This window comes from Pagrus major, chromosome 23, assembly GCF_040436345.1.
Source record: "Pagrus major chromosome 23, Pma_NU_1.0".
Taxonomy (NCBI): domain Eukaryota; kingdom Metazoa; phylum Chordata; class Actinopteri; order Spariformes; family Sparidae; genus Pagrus; species Pagrus major.
In genome coordinates this window covers 8836248-8857387 of record NC_133237.1, presented here as the reverse complement: position 1 = coordinate 8857387, position 21140 = coordinate 8836248, and the positions used below count along the sequence as shown (strand labels likewise).

Here is a 21140-nt window from a genome sequence, read left to right as displayed (position 1 = left end):
CCAAATCTTACAGCTCCTCGCCCCTCGCTGTTGAGTCAGACAAAAAATGTGTCACAATTTGAGCCTCGTCACAGCTTGTGTCTTTGTTTGCGTTCCGCTCCGGCAGCTGTTTTCAGACTGTGCTTGAGCGCGACCATCTCTACCTCTCTTGCTGCTGGCTTCTCTGCAAAGTTGCCTTTGTTTTTTAAAAAGAGTTTATACTGATTTCTATGGTGTTTTTTATTGCCTGGATTGCAAACCGTTGTTTTGTAGCATTTGTACATTGAAAAATTGTGTGAATTGTGAGATTTTTTTCATAAAGTTGTATCGCAGTTTGGTATCTATAAGCTTTATTAAAGGTGTTGATTTGATTGGCACAGAAAGCGAAGCGCTGTGGTCCTTGTGTCTGCTTCATCTGTCTGTCCGTCTCTGTCAGTCTGTCCAGCTGCCACTGCACCTCACACATCCTTTAGACTGCTCTGTTCGTCAAATATCCCTTCAGTTGTCCTGCGAAAAAAGGTTTACATTTGGGAAACTGAATCATTAGTTCAGAACACACAGAGCTGAATCTGATATCTTTACTTCCTGGTCATAAAAAGACAAAAGTATTAATAGTTGGCTCTTTTTTTAGAATTATTAGTTAAATTGACATCAGGCTAAATGTTCATTGATGATGTGGTCTATTGTTTTGGTGATGTGGGGGAAATAAATGCAACACTTCTCATTCTAAACGTCTTCACGGCACCAATCCTCTTAGACGTCGGGGATATTTGGACAATAGAGCTCCTCCTGTGTCTACTAAACCTTCAAATAACCCTTTTCCCTTTACGTTGCTCTCTCAGACACCTTGCTCTGTCTTCTCACCTTCCTCCCTCCCCCCCGTCCTACCCATGATGCTTTGAGTGTCTCTCAGCCTGTTCCATGTGCTTGTGCTACTGCTGCTGCCGCTGCGACATTACAGAAGCTTGGCGAGGATTAGCGCAGCCTTGAGCCTAGGCTACCTCGCTACGGCTAAGTCTACGCTGCGGCTAAAGCCTTGCTAGAGCTTGACTGTGCTAAGGCTAGGCTGCGCTCACGCCACCGCTCTGCCCCGCCCTGCCTGAGGCCACACCCCTGTCACCTGCTCTGTAAGTAGGAAGTGCCCCTCCCTCTATTCTTCATTGATCGCTAACATGGGCTATGCTAAAATTGAACTTCACACGCAGAACATTAACTTTTACCTTTTTTTTTTATTTCTTTGTTTTTTGTATTTTTATTCTTCTCACAAATTGAAGCTCATCAATGAGAGCCGTGGTTACTCCTACTCGCCCAGCCTCACCTCTCCTGATGGCTTGTAAAAGTTAAAAGGAAGACTTGATGCTGGGACAGAGGATGTAACCATGTTCACTCAAACCTCATGCCAACATTAGGGGCCTCACAGGGCTGTCCTCTCGGTGCCTGCCTGTTGTAATGTCTGCCTGCTACAGTTAACACATCGTGGATTCACAGTACAACATGAGCACCTGGTTTGGCTCCTAAAACAACTTGAAATTAAGTTTTAATTAGTTTATTTTGCTCTTGTCTGGAGTCAATACAAATGTAAACACTTGTTTGATTTAAATAAACCTCACACATCAATTCAAGTAGAATTATTTTTTAGTTTTTAGAGCAACTTAACAGCCCTTAAGAATCGTGCTTTTGCCGTCCTGACTTGCTGCAGTGACGCACCGTGACATCACTGAGTCGTTGTTACAGGTGTGAAACTATCAGCCAGAGAGGGCAGCAAAACACTTCTTTTTACCTGGGTGTTACTTTTTAAGAAAAAAAAAAAAAGCTTTGCAGACACACATAGTTAATTTTCTGACTGACATTTTAAAATGTCAGTAAGACTAAAAAAATCTTGTGCTGTGCATCTACCCTCACTGTTAACACTAACCCCTGAGGAGACACTCCTCCTGCTCATCTGTTGCCATGGATCTAACTGCTTACTACCAGCAATACACAGCTAACCTGCAGTATGCTATGGTGTGACTGTGTGTGTGTGTGTGTGTGCGCCTCAGACGGTCAGACCTGGAGGAAGAAGTGCAGTTTTTCACTTTTCTCTCTGTTACTGTAGTCTCTGAAGGTTTTTTTTTTAAATAATAAATGAAATCTGAGTCAGAGTTTCAGCTCACATGGTCTGTGTGTGTGTGTGTGTGTGTGTGTGTGTGTGTGTCATTGTGTGTGTGTCTGTCACATGCATGTATGTGGTAAATCCCAGTTTTTCCTTTCTGTATCTTGCTTACACAGCATTGCAGTGTGAACACGGGCTGCAGTGGTTTGGACAATCTGTCTCCTCTCTCGCCACTGTTGTCTCTGATCAGCCTATATGTGAAGGAGTGGGATTGTGTGTGTGCGTGTGCGTGTGTGCGTGTAGACAGTCTGTTAGATATAAGTGCCAGGCTGCTGTATCCTTTCACACAGGGCTTATTTCAGCGTTGCATTTAGTTTCTTGTCTTCAGAAAGTGCCACCTAGATTGTTTTTCTTCAGTTAAGTCATTGTCTCTGTGATGCAGTGTTTGTGTCCACGATCAGTAGAAACAGTAGGGAGTATTTTGACCTTTGGCCCAGACCCGCCCCGCAGCCACATTCCTCTCTGACCTGAAAATCATGTCTCTGACACAGAAACCTCCGAGGACGACGACGAGGATGAGTCAGATTCGGACGATGACGGCGGCTGTGAGGAGAGCGGGCTTGGTCTGCTGGCCAGGTTTGCAGCGAGCGCGCTCCCTGTCAGCTCCACGCCACTGAGCCTTCTCCACGACGGCAAGCACCGCAGCAGGCAAAGCACTCTGGGTAAGACAAGAGCTACAAATGAGTTGTGTTTGACAGAGAATGAATATGGATTTTGTTGAGAGTGGAGAAAAACAGTGATCAAGCGTTCGTTATTATATTTAAAGAAAATGTGGACAAGCTCGTTCTCTGCACAAACTCTCCTGCTGTTACTGATGTCACAGGTTCCCCTGACAGCGTTCCTCAGTATAATTGTAATTTTTGTGGTTGACCAGGTTCTCCGCCTGAGTGTTTCTCCAGGATTGTCTTATTGATTCATAGTTAAATATCCATTCATTTCTAATTGTCACATCAGGCTGCCTGTAATGATTCAGTCTTGAATTATTTATTACTTTCAAATTGATCAGTGGTCCTGTTCACAGTGTTATTGATTGCAGAGAATCTAACACCTGAGTTTATTACTTGCTGCATGTTTATAGGAGGAGTCTGTTTTTTCCTTTTCTGTAAAGTGCTTCTACATCATGTGACCTTCTCCTCTCCTCCGTCAGGGTCGTCAGAGTGCGAGTGGTCCGACTCTGGCTCGGACTTGCGGCTGAGGAAGTTCCCTTCGCTGCTGCACGGCAAACGCTCCGCCCCTGAGCTCCCTCTGTTGCCACCAGCAACCCGCCGCATCGACCAGACCAGCCCCACCAAGCGAGATGATGCGCTGCCAATCAAACGCAAGCCCCTGCCCAAACCACGCCCCTTGCCCCGGTCACCTCGGCGATTCAGCTTCGACCTCCCCTCCAGCTCCGGGGTCGGAGGCTTCAGCGAGGACGAGGGCTGGACCCGACGACGCAGCGAGAGGATTTTCCTCCACGATGCCACCACCACCACATCCAGTCAGACGCCTGCAGCTGCCTCCACCTCCTCTAATCAGAGCTCCTCCTCCTCCTCCTCCTCTTCCTCCTCCTCCTCCTCCAGCTCAGCCCCACCTCTCACGCCGAAGCCAGCCTCCAGACCCAAACCTACTCCGCCCATCAGAGAGGGGAAAGATGTGGTGAAAGTACGTCAATAATTCATCAGCTTGTTCTGCACCAACTGACACAAGCCTGAAAAACAAAGAGACTGTTTTATTTCCCTCCTCCTTTCTTTGCTCGTCTTCCTTTTCTGTTTCACTCCTCTCCTCCTGCCTAAAACTCTGGTTCCTTTACATCCCTTTTTATCTCCCTTGACACCTCAGTGTGCGAGAGTGTATGTTTAAGTGTGTGCCTGTGTCAGAGTGCCAGCAGGGTTTCCCAGTACTTCAGTCACTGCAGCACTCCCCTGCTGTCTCTGTCGTGTTGCTGACAAGAAAGGACAACTGCAGGAAGCCTGGCAGCATCCCACCCTCAGTGTGTGTGTGTGTGTGTGTGTGTGTGTGTGTGTGTGTGTGTGTGTGTGTGTGTGTGTGTGTGAAGATGTAAATCTGTCCAGTAGTGAGTGCTGTCATTCATATGCATGTTTTTAACTCTGTGCGTTTGACTTTTGAAAACCAGAAAAAGAAGCTGAAGGACTCTCCTCTGCCCGTGAGCCCGTCCACCCTGTGCGGTCCAATCCCAGACGGCCCTGTGCCTCTGAGCCTCAGCCCGTCACGCAAGAGCCAACCAAAAGCCAAGACCAAGGCCAGAGAGGTCAGTGTGATGATGGATCAGCTGCAAAGCCATTATGGATGTGAACTTAATTATCTTGGCAAGGACAAAACCAGAACCTATTAGTTGTTAAATGTGCACACACATACACACTTGACTCCGCTGCGTTACACAAACACATGAGTAAGTTGCAAGAATTAAACTGATAGCTTCTGTCACAATTAACACTGTTTTGTTCTGTTATCGAGAGAAAAAGTAAACCTCTTGTATCGTGCTATTTTCTGCCAAAGTGTTGCATTGCTCTCCATCTGCCACCAGCTCGAAACTCGAGTTTGTTTTGGAAACAAGAAAGGCAGCTAAAGTGTGTGTGCGGAGCTCATTGTGGCGGCGGAACAGCAGCGAAGATTGTGTATTCAACAGCATAAGTGTTGTAATATGTTGCTGCAAAGTTAATTTGTGGTGTGTCAGCCTGGTAGTTTAGTGGGCGGCCTCAAATTAACCTTAAGAAGCAGGATCATTTCATCATCATCATCTGGGTTTTTGGAGTTTAAACTAATAGATTTCAGGCAGTTTTTTTTTCACTTAAATGGATAATTAGTGCTCTGAAATCAAAGCCCTTGTGTGTATATGTGTGTGTGTGCAGCCTTCCAGAGGAGCGGTGAGCCGGCTGATGGAGAGCATGGCGGCTGACGAAGACTTCGAGCCCAACCAGGACAGCAGCTTCAGCGAAGACGAGCTCCTCCCACCGCGCAGCAACAGCGTGTCAGAGAGGTCAAACACACCTGGTCAGTATACAGACGCCATCTAGCGCTGCCTCCAACACTGTTCATAATGACATGCTCATTGATTACGTGTGTTGTTGTGCTCAGCTCCAGTGCAGTGCGTGCTGGACAAAGACTCTCTGGTGGACGGACTCAGAGTTCTGATCCCGATGGACGACCAGCTACTGTACGCAGGACACGTGAACACTGTCCACTCCCCTGACATGTGAGTACACGCGAACACGACTTCACGGTGATTGATCTGCAGCCGTTAATTGTGGAAACACACACACGTCTGTTTGCACCAGTAAAAGCTGCAAATCAATCCGCATGCTCCAGTTTTGTTCCCCTCTAAAGTTAGTTGTCCTTGAGTTTGAGAAACACCTGATTCAGCTGCACACGGCTGAAAGGTGCACAGAGAAGCCCCAGAGATTTGTACTGGAAGAGAAAATACTGTTAGGTAGAAACCACAGTGACCTGTTTCAGAGCTTGGTTTATTTTTCATATGGACAAGGACTAGATAGAGGACAAGATATAAAGATGTATACTGTATACCACTGGTCAACTGATTATCAGCCTGGCAGATTATCGGATCAAATATTCAGCAAGGACACTGTAGAATTTAGGTTGAAAACATTTAAAAAATGAACTTAAATAATCAGCACAATTACCACGTGGAGAAATAACAGTTTTAATGTCATGATGTCTGTGTGTGGTTTTACAGAGAGATCTACTGAAGTTAGCATGCTAACCAGCTAGCCCCAGCCCATCCCAGTCTAAAGCTCCTGTGCTAGCGGTGTAAACAGCAACACTTCCCTGGTCCCACAGCTCACAGTCCATACCGCTAGCTGCACGGCTAACTGAACTAACTAGCTAACAGCAGCTACAGTTAGCGGCAGTTATATGTTCCCCCCATTTGTATTAATGACTTTGACAGGTGGCCAATTCTTAAATATTGCATCTTTTTAAAGGAATAGTCTTTCATTTTTGGAAATCTGCTTTCTTGCTGAGAGTTAAATGAGGAGATTGATATAAGTTTTTCAACTGTATGTTAAAGTGGCTGATTAGCTTAGCTTAGCTCAGCATAGAGACTGGACGCAAAGCCTAACTAATGAATGCTAATGAAGGAGATATAAAAATGTTAATTGGTGAGCTTTAGAGGAGCTGGTAGTCAGTAAGCATTGTGCAGAGCCAGGCTAGCTTTGTCCCTCTTTTTCCAGTCTTTATGCCAAGCTAGCGACATTAAAGTGGTGTTGATTTTCTCATCTAACTCTTGGCACAAAAGGAAATAAGCACATTTCCCCAAACTATACCTGCAAAAATACACAAACAAGAAAACATAAAGCGCTACATTTATATCCCTTTTTTTGGTCATTTAGCTGAGGCTCAAATCCTCAGTGGTTCAATTAAAAGAAAACAAACAGAGTAAAGCCGTGTTCAGACGGGATTAATATTCCAGGGGGGATTGTCCGTCCACGCTCTGGACAACATTTTAGCCTGAGCCAAAGTACTGTAATGGTAGTTAGCAAAAGACAACACGTTCCCCGGCTTGTTACACATCAGAGCAGTCAGAATCAAGATAAAGACTGAGAGCCTTTTCACAAATTTCCTCCCCACAGATACAGCGTTGTGGTGGAGGGCGAGAGAGGGAACCGACCACACATCTACTGCTTGGAACAACTGCTGCAGGAGGCTGTGAGTAAACTAGATCACATATGGATCTTCTACGTTAATGCTCCTCTCCTCTCTATTTCTGGTGACACGTGAGATATGAGACGCTCTGAAGTGTGAGAGAAGAGAGAGTGCAAAGTCTGGCCTGTGAAATAATGCATGTGTGTGTCTATGAGGGTGGCAGCGTCTGCTGTGTTATGTTGACGTATTAAAAGTTGTTCGCTCTTTCTGTGCAGATCATCGACGTGAAGCCTCCCTCGGTGCGCTACCTCCCAGAGGGCACCCGCATCGCTGCCTACTGGAGCCAGCAGTACCGCTGCCTTTACCCCGGCACTGTTGTCAATGGTACACACACAAGCACACAGACACACACACACCACTTACATGATTTGATTCATAATCCACTTACATGGACAATTTAATTGTAGCTGGCAGCAGAAAACAAATGTAAAAGATCTTAACAGAGCCTTCAGTGTGCGACGCAGCAGAGTTTATTAGTTTGAAGAGCTGATGGTAATGGGAACATAACTGGTCTGGGTTCAATTCAATTCAGTGAGCTTTACTGCGCTGAACAATAAGAAACTATATTGCTTTAGTGTTCTGACACAGTTAAACAAATCTGTAAAGTGTCAAAATCAAATGTTCTGTTTACCTGTGGCCGTTTTATTTATTTTTTTCCAAACAGGAAGTTCAGACATCGACGAGAACGATGATCTCATCACGGTGGAGTTTGACGATGGCGACACAGGTCGCATCCCCCTCTCACACATCAGGCTGCTGCCGCCAGACTACAAGATCCACTGTGAGCACACACACACACACACACACACACAGATATGGTAGACAGGTCTGCAAAGTACATATACCTGAAAAATACCTACCTAAGTACAGTAACAAAGTATTTATATTTAGTTACTTCCAACTACTGGATATTTTGCTCTCTCTGTGTGTGTGTGTGTGTGTGTGTGTGTGTGTGTGTGTGTGTGTGTGTGTGTGTGTGTGTGTTGATGGTTTTAGCATTAGTGTTCCCGGTAGAGTGCTGCTACCTTATAACCTATTCCGGTACATCGCTACTCTTTAAGTTGGTGTGTGTGTGTGTGTGTGTGTGTGTGTGTGTGTGTGTGTGTGTGTGTGTGTGTGTGTGTGTGTGTGTGTGTGTGTGTGTGTGTGTGTGTGTGTGTGTGTGTGTACTATATGTATGTACTATATGTATGTATAGTTGTTCCTAAGTGGACATGTTATCCAAGACTAAAGCCTCATTCTGGCTTCATGAGTGTCCACATCAAACACACGTACAAGGAAAGAAACAGCATGAAGCACTTTCCTGACAAAACTGAAAATATTTATTGAGCACAGAGCTGAAAACATCTTGTTACATGAAGGTCTTCTCTCTGTGGGCGCTTTTGTTGCTTTCTGCACATCAGAAGCTGGTATAAATATTTATCTTTTTGCAAGCAAGGTGCTTCCACACTCAAAAACACATTATGGTTTCCAAAATAGCTGATCATCTTGGCTCAGTTGAGAGGTTCAAACATTGCAGGTAACCAGACAACAGTCGTGATGAAAGCAAGAGAAGCACAAAGGTTAAATTCTTCAGAATAAACACTAAAGCCTGCTGGCTCTTTGCTTCTGTGCAGGCGCTGAGCCGTCCCCTGCCCTCCTCGTGGCCAGCTGCTCCAGGAGGCGAGTCCGAAAGTGCAGCAAGGAGGGCAAAGAGGCCGGAGCAAAGCCTGAGGAGACCACTCCTAAGATTAAAGGAAAACCTGGTCGCAAACCCAAACCCAAACCAGGTGAGCCAATCACACTGCTTCATCAGGTATAATTAGTCTTTTGTAGATTGTTAGATTTAGAAGAGAAAGAGAAAGTTATGTTTCCCATGGGAGGTAAAAATGATGTAGGTTGTGCTTAAAATAAAACTGGTGTGCTGTACGTTATGTTCTGGCATCACTTTTGCCTTTATTCCTTCTTTGAGTCATTCCATGTGACCACTACAGGACATCTCCTCAAACACTGGAGCACAATATCATGAAGACCAGGTGGATTTCACATTATTTGGCTCAGTGTTTATCATGGAAGAGAAACATGTTTCCGTACAGTTTGTTGCTGTCCTTGTTTCAACATATTTATCATTGAGACCATTAAAGGGCCAAAACCAAAAATGCTTTTGTCACATTCCTCTTCTGATGAGTCTTTTTAAAACAACAGAACCAACAAAAATAGCTCAAAGCTCAGGCAGATCTTTCATCAAACATCCCATTTTTGACCACGGCTGTCATCTCTCACGTCAGTTTAATGAATTTGCTCAAACAGCCTCGTTGTTGTTCTGGTACTCGTCCTGTAATATATGGCATGTTGCTTGTCTGATTTGCTGACGCTGGCCTTGTTTCTCCTGGGTAAGCAGTTCTTTAAAGGCAGTGTTTTCATTTCAGAATAATTTCTTTGCTGATTCGTCTGCCGTTCTCAGCATGTGAGGCTGCGGACCACAGAAATCATGAAGCCACACAATGAAAACGTCAGCATGTCCAGTGTAAATACATTTATAGTGTAGCACAAGTTCATTTTTTAAAAGTTTTTCTTTTTTCTTTTTTTCTCAGAGGCCTCCATGAACCCAGATGGCCGGGAGAAAGCTGATCCTCCATCCTCCTCCACCCAGCCCTCAGAGAGACCCCAGGCTCCGGCCAAGCCTCCCCAGGACAGGACCTCGTCTGTCCAGAAGGCGGCTCAGGATAAGCCCCAGCCTGCGTCCCGGCCCACAATGGGAACTCAGCCGAAACCGGCCCGCAAGAGCTCCACCACGTCGCCTGCAAGCAGCCCTACCCTTCCCAACCCGGTGCCCAGGAAGTCCAGCTCAGCCCAGCCTGCCCCTTCTAAACCCACCCGCCCTCTTCCTCCCTCCCTCTACCCCTCCACCTACGGGAAGGTGCTGACTGTGGATCTGTACAGCGAGCCCAACCTCAGCTCCTACAACAGCCAGCGCAGAGAAAGAGACAATACCAGCAGCGTCAGTCCCACCGCCAACAGGCCAATGTCCAGGTCCAGTATGTCTTCTACTGCACCCAAGCCAAGTGCTTCATCCACACCCAGGCCCACGTCTGCTTCCACGCCCAAAACCAAATCCTCCTCAGACCATCATAGTAGCTCCAGACCCAGTCTCAGCTCTGGACTCATCCCCAGCCCCATCTCAAGGCTTTCAGCTGGTAAACCCAGCTCTTCACTCACTCCCAGACCTTCATCATCATCATCATCTTCGCTGTCATCCTCATCCGCCCCCAGACCCAAACTGAAGATGCCGTCTGACACGCTATCCTCCAGCTCCAGACCCAACACCATCTCCAGACCCAAGCCCAGCCAGGGGCAGAGCGACGTTGGCTCGGTGGTGAGGCGCAAATCCCTGTCTGCTGAGCCCCTCGTGAAGCTCGACCACGAGGGCGTCACCTCCCCCAAGACCAAGAAGACCAAGGCTCTGATGTTGCTAGAGGGTCGGGGCGTCAGACGAGATCACACCCCCATCGCTACAGCAGCAGCCAGTCAGAAGCCACTTAAAGCTAAACCCAGAGCTCCAAATAGAGAGACCGTCCCGCCAGAGAAAGACTACAAGGCCCCGATACTGGCGAAGGAGAAGGCAGAGAGTCGTGGGAGCGCTGGAAGAGGACAAGAGATGGATACGAGAGAGGAGAAGGGTAAAAAGGAGGAGAGGAGGGAGGTGGAGAAAAGAGAGGAGCGGAAGATGAAAGAGGAATCTCAGAGTAGCAGCAGCTCAGAGTCCGAGGAGGAAGGACAGAAAGGGAAGATGAAGAAGAAAAAGAAATGCACCTCAAGTTGCTCGTCCTCCTCTTCATCCTGCTCTGGTTCCTCCTCATCATCTTCATCCTCGTCCTCTTCGTCGTCCTCTTCATCCACTGATGACTCCTCCTGCAGCTCGGATGAAGAGAGGACCCCTACGCCTCCACCAGGCCCCGTCTCCCCACCTCCAGTGCAGGAAAAACTGAAAGAAGAAACAAAAGAGGAAGAGGAAGAAGAAGAAGAAGAAGAGGAGGATGAGGAAGAGGAGGTGAAGATCGAGACAGAGGTAAAAGTGGAGGAAGAAGAGCTGTCTCCTCCCTCAGAATCTCCCTCTCCTCCAACCTCTCCGACTCCTGCTCCCACTAAACCTGCTAAACCAGCCACCGGGAAGGGCTCCGGGCAAAGGGGTCGTCCCCCGAAGCCGAAGCCCAGCGGAGGAGAGGGGAAGGTGGGGAGACCGAAGCGGAGAGAGGGGGTCCACCTCCCCACAACCAAGGAGCTGGCTAAACGGCAGAGGCTTCCCAGCGTGGAGAACAGACCCAAGATTTCTGCTTTCCTCCCAGCTAGACAGCTCTGGAAGTGGTTTGGGAAACCTACTCAGGTGAGGAGGAAAAAGTAGAAAGAATGATGGTCAGATTTTGTCAAACATCCACTGTATTGGTCCACATATCCCTCATTTCCCTCCATGACCAGTCTGTCCTCTTCTGACCTCCCCAGAGACGCGGCATGAAGGGCAAAGCTAAGAAGCTCTTCTATAAGGCCATCGTTCGAGGACGAGAGATGATCCGCATCGGTGACTGCGCTGTGTTCCTTTCCGCCGGCCGGCCCAACCTGCCCTTCATCGGCCGCATCCAGAGCATGTGGGAGTCATGGGGCAGCAACATGGTGGTCAGGGTCAACTGGTTCTATCATCCAGAGGAGACGAATCCTGGCAAGAAACTCACCGACAAGAAGGTAGGAGTTCTGAAGAAAATATGGTGAAGTGGCTGATTGTCTAGTAGAGTATTGGTTGTTATTGTTAAATCACAAAACTTTGCATCTTGATGAACTGCTATCTGAGAGTTTAGATTTCTCATTCAGCTAAAGATCATTTTGTTTCTTGAATTATATTGCCGGAATAACAAACGATCTCATTCACGTGTTATTCAAGTGTTATGACACACATTTAATTTCAGGAAATGTAATTCATGAAAAGAAATATGATTGAGTTCAGTCTCAGAACTAATAGAACCTTCCAAGAATCATTTGTCTCTCTTCTCTCCTCATTACAATATACAGTGTACGGCTGGAGTGTCATTAAAAAACTGTCATGAGCTGATAATGACTTTTTTAGTTTGTATCCATGATTAATTCATAGCCATTAAAGAAACGTGTCAGACTGAATACATTGTTGTGTGTGATTAGTTTGAAGCCTTTTACTTTATTCCTCTCCAGAACTGGGATCAGATGTGCGGTCAGTCTTTGCCAGCAGCTCTGCACTCGTCTATCCAGAGGAAAGACTTCATGGAGGTGAGGAAACAAAAAATGTGTTTGTGTTTTTTAAACCTGTGTATTTCAGCTCTGCAGAGGTGGCAAACGTACACACATTCTTTACTCAAGTAGAAATACAGACACTTTTATTTTGTGAAACAAAATAAAAGACTGTCAAGTTGTTTGTTTTGTTTGTTTGACATTATGAGAAAAGATACATTAAATCATGCACACTTACAGATAACACTTCATTTCAAGATTATTTTACCCCCATTGTGGGGGGAAAATAAGAGACATGAAAATAATGTTATGAAGCTAGATTGGTGTCTGTTTACATCTAAATGGAGTTACCTCGCTAACTTTGTTAGTGTTACACAGTTATACAGTGATGCAACAGCAGTGTGCAGTATAATGTATAGATGATAAGATCAGGTAAACTGGCTGGTCCTGTTCTTGGGCAAGATACTGATTTCCAAATAGCCCCAGATGGTCAGAGCAGCACCCTGCTTGGTGGCTCAGTGTCAGCAGTGAGTGTGTACGGGGCACGGCTGAATGAGCAGCAACAACCTTGTAGAGCACTTTGGATAAGGGTGCTGTGTAAATGTAGCGAGGCTATTTAGCATTTTGAGGTACTCTGTTATATTTTTTGACTTGGCTGATAAAGTTTTGCCACATTTTGTCATTTATGGGGCTGAACACAGTTAACTGTGTGATTGGGTAGAAAAGCAGGTGTTTCATTCACAGTCGATGTAGAGTAGATGGAAAATAAAACCTGTGTCTCTGCCACAGCGCGCCCTGTACCAGTCGTCTCACAGCGACGAGAACGACGTGCAGACGGTCAGCCACAAGTGCCTGGTGGTAAGCGTGGAGGAGTACGAGCAGATGACCCACACGCGCCGCTACGCCGACAGCGAGGACCTCTACTACCTGGCCGGCACCTACGAACCCACCACCGGCATGATCTTCAACACCGACGGAGTCCCAGTCATCTGCTGAACAAACACAGAAACTCAACAAGTTGCTGAAACCAAATCATGACCCAACTTTGGACGCAACCCGAGGTCTTTCCAAGTCTAATCACTGATCTTCACTCACGATGGATCTTTCACAGCCGTGACTCAAAGGCTCCGATACCATGATACACTTCAACCAGACTGTCATGAACAGCTACTACTACAGAGACTGGAGACACTATAGACAGTATTAGAAGGAACGAGTCTCTTGAAACTTTTTGCACACACAGACTCCATCAACACACGCGCTGCTTGTCGTGTTCATGGGAAAGCTTCAGAACACACACGAGCACTTCAGCCTCCTTTTACATGTAAATATACTCTCCATACACACATACGTACACATGCACAGACACGTGTAAATACTCACCTCCATGTAACACACACACACAGTTATATAGAGGAAAATATGAGTGTTTTATTTTCATGTAATAGATTTATGTCAGAGTACTTTTTTCTAAAGAGGTAAACAGTCGAGAAGCTTTAATGAACTGTGAACGGTGATACAGGAGAGAGGCCTGACAGACACACGCCGGTGATGTGACGTTGTGATTATGATGTTGCCGTGGTGATGTTACAGTCATGTTACAGTCATATATAAATGTATCTACAGAACAGCAGGAGCGACAGACAGTCGTAAAGAGAGACAGAGATGCACAGAAAGAGAGAGGTAGAGACTCCTTCCAACAGAAAGCACTTAACAAAAAAAAAACACTTAAAGTCTACCCTCCTTTAATTTAACCCTTCGAATCCCCTTGACAATCCTAACTCGGACAGACGAGCTGTCCGCGTGCAACTAAAACTTCTGACTCCCTCAGAGACTCAGGCTTGAAGAGAGAGGAAGGAATCTTGTACTATTAAAAGCACTTGCCATTTTCATCCTTGAGTTCCTTCACTTAAAGGAAAAATCCACCCTGAAAACACTATGAAACAAAACAACAGCTGCTCCAATCGACATGTATCTTGTATTTTGTTCTTCGCCCATTTTGCCCTGAAGGTCTAACAACAACATGAGGAAAAATAGATCCTGGAGGAGGCAGACAGAAACCTCGACAGCCACAAGATTCAGGTGTCTGGGGTGATGTCGCCAGGCATTCTGGGAAACGTAAGACCAATTAAACTACAACACTTGATCGCAGTGACTCCAGGAATGCACTGAACTAGCAAAACCAATGTATCAGCAGTGTAGGAGTCCCAGAGGGTGGATTTTTCCTTCTCTTTTTTTTTTTTTAGGTGTTTTCAGGGTTGTAAACATTGCAGTCAGTCCAAGATGCATCAAGGTCACGGCACTGACAGTCCGTATGCAGCTGCCAGCACTGATTAGATCATGAACGTAATTCAATTTTAGCAGTCATCCTCCACAGTTTGGCTATTTATTTTGGCTGCAGCGTTTCCAACCTCTAAACGTCCTCTGTGAGATGTGTTTTATTTTTCTTTTGCTTCTGCTGTTTTATGGACGTCTATCTCCGCCGCTACTTTGAACACACTTCGCCCCTCCAGCAATCATCTTTGACATGAGTGCACTTTGAATGAGCTCCGCCGCAGAGGAGACTCTGTGACTGGGAGTCTTGTACGTCTTCCTAGAGTATTTACCGCCCCCCTCCCACCGCCCTCGCTGCCTCTCATCTGCATGATGCCCCTTAAGACGAACAGACACACGCCGCCACGTCCTTTTTTTGCTCGTTCTTCTTTTTCGTAGCTGCTTATGAATTTTTTTCTACGTGCCTAGTTTGAACTGTTTTTAAGGGTGAGACTGTTGAATGTCATGCTCAGGGTTGTGAGCGTTTGGGCGGCCTTACTCTCCCAGGCCTTATGATGATGATGACGATGATGATGATGATGACGATGATGCGCCAAAATCTCACTTAGGTCCCGCGCCCCTCGAGGAGTAATCAGATTCCCCCAGTCTGTTGACGTTGAATTTTTGTGATTTACATTTTAAACAACCCTCCGTTCCTGAGCTCTTAACTCACTTAGCTACACTATTGTGTATAGAGTTTGTATCAGTATCTGTATACAGTATATGGTGTACTGTATATATAGTATGTATCTGTGATTATCATGTTGATTTTCTTGTACGTTTCTTACCACGTTGCCCTCTCTCTGCTTAGCTGCAGAGACTGAAGATTGTCTTGTTGATATTCAATAGGTTTAATATTTTCTACTCTTTTGAGATCTGTTGGTTTCGTCTGGATTTGTCTGACTTTATTATTTTTACTCACTCTGCGACGGCTGCAAGACGTCCCAAGATGTTAACGTTGTCAATGTAACATTTTCCCGATATAACGACAAAAGACGTCTGCCAGTAAAGTAACTTTTCAGTACATATAAAGTCCAGACCCAGTAAAGGAAACGTTTGAAAATGTGCTGCTAGTCTATTAGTATTGAAACCAGGTACAGATTGACTAAGTGTGCTGTTTTTCTGAGATTATTTCAATCGATCATGCCAGAAAAATTCTATTCTGCTCAAAGCCCCACCTGCTCCTCAAGCTGCCACTCGAAGATCACTCACCTGACGAAAAAGTTTTGAGCGACAGTCGGCCGAAATGGATCTCGGTTCGGTATCTGAGCTGTGGGAGTGTAGTGGGTACACAGGTCGTCCCGGTGTTTGCAGAGTGAACAAGTTAAAGTGCCCGTTATGAATGTTTGTTTACCCCTGGAGCTGCTAAAGCACTTTTTTTCAGTGTGTGTGTGAGAGGGTGGGTGACTGATAAGACATCACACTCTTATCCCCTGGTATTACACACACATGCGCACACTCACACACCTTTGTAACCCTTTAAGGTGTGTGTTATTGCCTTCCAATCTCTATTTGCCCCCCTATCTCCATCCAAAGCCCAGCCTTAGGCCTTCAAACAGGGTCCAAAACACACACACACACACACACACACACGTTTTGCCCACTTCGCCTTCATTTTCATTTGGTGTCTTATATTTTAAGAGCCTGACTTTGTATTTGTTCTTTTTATCACCGTTTCTGTTGTACATTGGCTTGACGTTTAAATTCTGTTTTTGCTGTGATTTATTTTTTCTTTGCATGTTTTCTGTCATTTTTTTTTTCTTCCCTTGCTTCCCCTCTCTGAACAATCGTCCACGCCTCTCAAGCAATACTGCTGACTGGCACTGGGAGCTAGCTGCTAGAGAGAGAGAGAGAGAGAGAAAGAGAGAAAGAGAGGAATGGGAGAGAGAGTAATAGAGAGAATGGGAGAGAGTAAAAGAGAGAGAGAGAGGTGGACTGGAGGCTGGTTCTTCGTCTGCTGTTCCTTCAGTATCGTTATCGTCCTGTTACAGAAAAAAAAAGATTATTTTGAAAATAAATAGAAAAATCATCTAAGTTTTGTAAATGATCCTTCACTGTCGAGGGGAGAAAAGCTATCAGAATATACTTTGTACACATGTCTAATCTTGTAAAAATGCAAAAAAGAATACATTTTAGAGATAAATCTGAAACCAGATATATTCTGTCACCCTATACTGTATGTGTAAGGAAATGTTTTTTTTTTCTTTTTTTTTACAGACAGCAACCACGTTTATCAGTGTTTCTTTTAAATTGTTTTAGTAACTCAGTATTTTATAGTTAATCAATAAACAGATGGAACTGTACCTCTGGTGTTCTGTGAGTCTCTGGCATGAAAATCAAGCTCTTTCATTTCTTTAAGCTCTTTCCGATGTCTTTGGATGACATTTGTGTTCCCTTTAAACTGCTAAAATACCTCACGTTTCCCTTTCATCCCTTTCTTTGGTTTGTCAGTCATGGAGGGAAAAAGCAGGAACAGTTTTTTGATTCGTTTTGAGTTAATCTAACGTTTCATCTTCACAAAGTAACTGAAAGATATTTTAAAAGGAAGTTTGACTTTTGGGGAAATGGCTTGTTTGCTTTCTTGTTAAGAGTCAGATGAGAAGATCGATGTGACTCATATCTCCTCATTACATCCGAGGCTTCAGCCAGCAGCTGGTTAGCTTGGCTTAGCATGAAGACTGGAAACAAGTGAAATTGCCTGTCCAAAGCCAACAAAATCCACCTACCAGCTACTAATTAACACATTATCTGTTTTTTTTTTATATAAAAGATGAAGTATGTTGGGTTATATACAGGACATAGGCTCTACAATAATAATGGACCACCATATTGAAGCTTCGATCGTGGCATTATTGGCATTGTCATCTTGTATTTTTTTTTTAAGCCAGAAGTGACCATACTTGGATGAGCAATCACAAGGTAGCTGTGCCCTAAAGCATACCCGTCTATTTTACTAGATCATAAGATATTTTACAAAATAAACATCATGCTGTATTGACTTGCAACAAGCGATTGAGACCATAAGCTCATTAGGAAACTGTTGACTGAGGTTTTAAATCAGGTGAGAAGTTTGGTCACTTTCTCATAAACTTACATACAATAGGAATTCTTTTGGCACCAGTGGACTCACCTCTTAGAAAGACTGCACTGGCTTCACTTTTCAGACCCGCAGGCTATGTATTTGTGCTAAGCTAAGCTAACATTATCAACAGAATTTAAAGACATAACAGATGTGACGTTGTGTCAAAGATGTCTATGTAGGCCTATTGTGTTGCAGAGATTGTCTTCTGAAGTTAGCATGCTAAGCAGCTAGGCAGATTCCAGCCAGCTAATAGGACCACTAGCTGCAGGGCTAACTGAGCTAAGTAGCTAATGGTAGCTGGTAGCTACGGCAAAGAGTAAAGTAAGCAGCAGTTCCTATTTACTGATTTGCTGCCCCCTATTTGTTTGGAGTGACTTGACAAGCAGCCGTATAAGCGCTGCACCTTTCGGGCTCAGACATGAGAGTGGCCTCGATTCTCCCATCCACTGAGCACATTTCCTAAATGCTCGCTGCAGTTTTCACTTTCCACTTGAAGAAGCAGCTCACTCGCCTAAATTAGATGCCCTTCTGTTTTTGTTTTTTTTCCTCTGCTCGTGTGCCTGGGTTCAGTTTGTGTGGACTGCCCCTTTAATCAACAGTGGACTCCATCAGGCCTCCATTTTGGCAGCCAAGTAATGAAGCTGCTGCTGCTGCTGGTTGTGATAAAATGGAGGAAAGTTCAGCTTCCTCTGCTGAGCTGGAGAGCTGACCACAGGAGACACATTTTCCGCCGCTGACCATTCATGACTCTGCCCTCAAAGAGCTGGCAAAGGTGTGTGTGTGTGTGTGTGCGCGCGTGCGTGCATGTGTGAGTGGCTTTTGAATTCCTGTGTGTCCACGTGTAATTAAATCTTTGCTGACATGAACTGAGTATGTGTTCCTGTTTCACGGTGAGAGCAGCAGTCAGGGGTTCGGCCGCTTCTCTGTTTCCCCCAAAGGACCAACATCAGCATAACATCAGAACCTGCTGGGAGCTTCCTCTTACACACACACACACACACACACACACACACATGCACAGATACAGTACACCAGCACAGAAAGGTGTCCACACATCCTAACACTGGCGCACACACTCTCTCCATCCTACCTCAGCAGCAATGCCCTACACACCCTCATGTGGGAGTGACAGCATGGAGGGTCCTGATTGGCTGGCATCACGTGAACAGAGGCGTTCTATTGGCTGAGGCTTCATTGCAGCTTTAACAGAGGGAGCAGAGGGAGCTGAGATGCAAGTGTGTGTGTGTGTGTGTGTGTGTGTGTGTGTGTGTGTGTGTGTGTGTGTGTGTGTGTGTGTGTGTGTGTGTGTGAATGTGTTTGAACTCATTACTGTTGAATCCCTCCACCTCTCTTTCTTTCTTTACTCCTCAGCTCTTCCAAGCAGCCGTGTGTGTGTATGTGTATGTGTATGTGTGTGTGTGTGTGTGTGTGTGTCCGTATGTGTGTGTGTGTGTGGGTCGCACACACCGGTTTCCCAGGAGACAGGTATCTAAGTGAGGGGGCGTTCAAACGCACACTGAGCACAAACAGTTTGAAAGGGTTGTTATTCATACTGGAGTCTGCTCTCAGACTTTCAGAACACTGTGTTTGTCCTTCAACTCTGTTTAGTCAAAAAGAAAAAAAAAAGAGTTTTCTGTATTCATTTCTGTGCTGACTCCACCATGTCCTCCTTCACTCTTTTCTATGTGTCTGTCATTCTTTCATTATCACGTCAGTCCCTCTCAGATTACTTTACTTAAGGACAAAGTAGATGTCGAATACAGCTCACTGACCTGGAGACACCAGAAACCTTAAATCTTCATGTCATTGTCTCTCTGCTTCATGGCAACAAACACAAGCCTGAAAGCTTCATTCGCTTTCGCATGGAGAATTATCTGATAACATCAATACTGCGCCCACCTGTGTGTGTAAGCGCCCCTGTAAGCAGTATTTTTTAATAACAATGGATCAAATGACTACATCTATCAGGGGTCATTCGTTCTGCAGTTCCCCTCAGCTCTAATAAGCTTTTCAACATTAATTCTTTGTTTGGTCTTCCAGCCTGCAATTAAAACATTTGGTTCACTCTCACGGCTCTCTTGTTTATGAACGCAGCAAGCAGCTGTTTCCAGTCACTGTACACTACCTGTTCAGTGCTTAAAAACAGACGGACAAGGAAACCAACTAGCTGCTGAACATAGTGGAGCATTACAATCCAGATATTTGCTTCAGGAATAGGTGGAGACCAAAAACAGAGCTAAAAGGAAAGTGAATATATGACCGCGAGCTCTTAAATTGAAGCAACGTCTTCTTGCTTCTCCTCATCACAGTCACATATTGTGTACTTTATTTATTTTTGGTTCATTTTATTCAATGGAATTTACTGAATCATTTCCTGAGGCCTGCAGAGGCATACAAGGGTGTTAAAATTAGAGGAAAGCTACCCATTTCCTGTAGTGAAATTATGACACAACACATTTTCTTCTTTATTATTATCCTGTTAATCACCTTATGAACCCTCAAATCTATCTTGGGACCCCTTGGTTGGGAACCACTGAGGTAAGATATCCTCCCATATTAGGCGTTTCAGAGTAAGTCTAGTTACTCTGTGATTCAGGCTTTTACAAAAGTAGCTCAACACTTGTACAACGATCTAATAAAAGGTTCTGATACAATAAGAATAAAGCTACTCAGTCACAGAGACAGGAGTAGTTAGTCATTATTTTCACTCTGCATGTTTGTGTGATATATATGTACCGTGTGTGTGTGTGTGTGTGTGTGCGTGCGTGCTCTCCTTGTTTTCTCTGGCTTTTGATCTCACTCTCTCTGTCGCGCCCCTCACTGAGTCCCTTGTTCTTTTGCCTCTTGTGATAAATTTGAATGCGAAATGACAACTGAGCCTTACAAATATTAGTTCAGAGTGTGATCCCACATGGAGGTGTGTGTGTGCGTGTGTATGTGTGTGTTCATGTGTATTTGTGAGTGATGTACTGCATATCAATTAGCTATCTATTATTCATGCTGACAACATAATGAATGAAACATCACAGTCTTTGAATTTCAGGCATGTTTACTCGTCTCCCTGTCTCTCTTTCCCTGTCAGACACACACACACACACACACACACACACAGCTGCCGTTGTGGGTATTTAGACAGAAGTGACAGTGTGAATGAAATCCCACTGTAGCTGTGAAGACGAGGTGATGCCCACTGAATACCTGACAGCTGAATGCAGCTCCTCTTCATTTACACTGAGGATGAGGATGGACGTGATGATGAAGTTTCTCTGCACAGTGTACTCGACTGTCCAGCTGCCAAAATCCAGTTAAGAGTTGCAAATAACTGTGAAAGCCTCATCTACTTAGGCTTCATTTGTTACCATGTGCTCACAGTAACAGGCTTTTGAGGCAGAGGATCTGGGGGCTTCTCCACCTGGGTTTTGCCTCTCAGGCTACAAACTGTACAGGCTTTTGTCAGGACCACGAGCAGCCTGACGGGAAGTTCTGCAGACACTATTCAAGGCCGAAGATAATACTTCTACATCCTCTTCAGCTGTGGCTAGAAAAAATGACTTTATATTTAAGTTGAGATGAAGCAACCATTAATTGACTACCATTATTAACAGAAGCACAATACCCAATTTTACCATAATTAGTAGTGGTCACCTAGTTTTAGTTCTTAGAGAGAGAACAACAGGGTTTGTATGCAAGAATAAGCCCATTTGAAATACAAGTTTAACC

The 21140-nt window shown here is 45.0% G+C and overlaps 1 protein-coding gene across 2 annotated transcripts in view; it reads left to right on the top strand.

The window, feature by feature from the left end:
- The window catches only part of tnrc18 (trinucleotide repeat containing 18), a 46803-nt gene extending 30162 nt beyond the window's left edge, over positions 1-16641 (top strand). For both annotated transcript variants that reach the window (XM_073495184.1, XM_073495185.1), the window contains exons 18-30: positions 2623-2793; positions 3279-3775; positions 4248-4382; positions 4984-5125; positions 5210-5327; positions 6721-6796; positions 7009-7117; positions 7458-7574; positions 8410-8562; positions 9367-11156; positions 11273-11509; positions 11990-12064; positions 12815-16641. In XM_073495184.1, the coding sequence (XP_073351285.1) occupies positions 2623-2793; positions 3279-3775; positions 4248-4382; positions 4984-5125; positions 5210-5327; positions 6721-6796; positions 7009-7117; positions 7458-7574; positions 8410-8562; positions 9367-11156; positions 11273-11509; positions 11990-12064; positions 12815-13021 (3827 nt within the window). In that variant the 3' untranslated portion in view covers positions 13022-16641. The remainder of the gene's footprint in view (positions 1-2622; positions 2794-3278; positions 3776-4247; positions 4383-4983; positions 5126-5209; positions 5328-6720; positions 6797-7008; positions 7118-7457; positions 7575-8409; positions 8563-9366; positions 11157-11272; positions 11510-11989; positions 12065-12814) is intronic.
- Positions 16642-21140: the final 4499 nt, after the last annotated feature.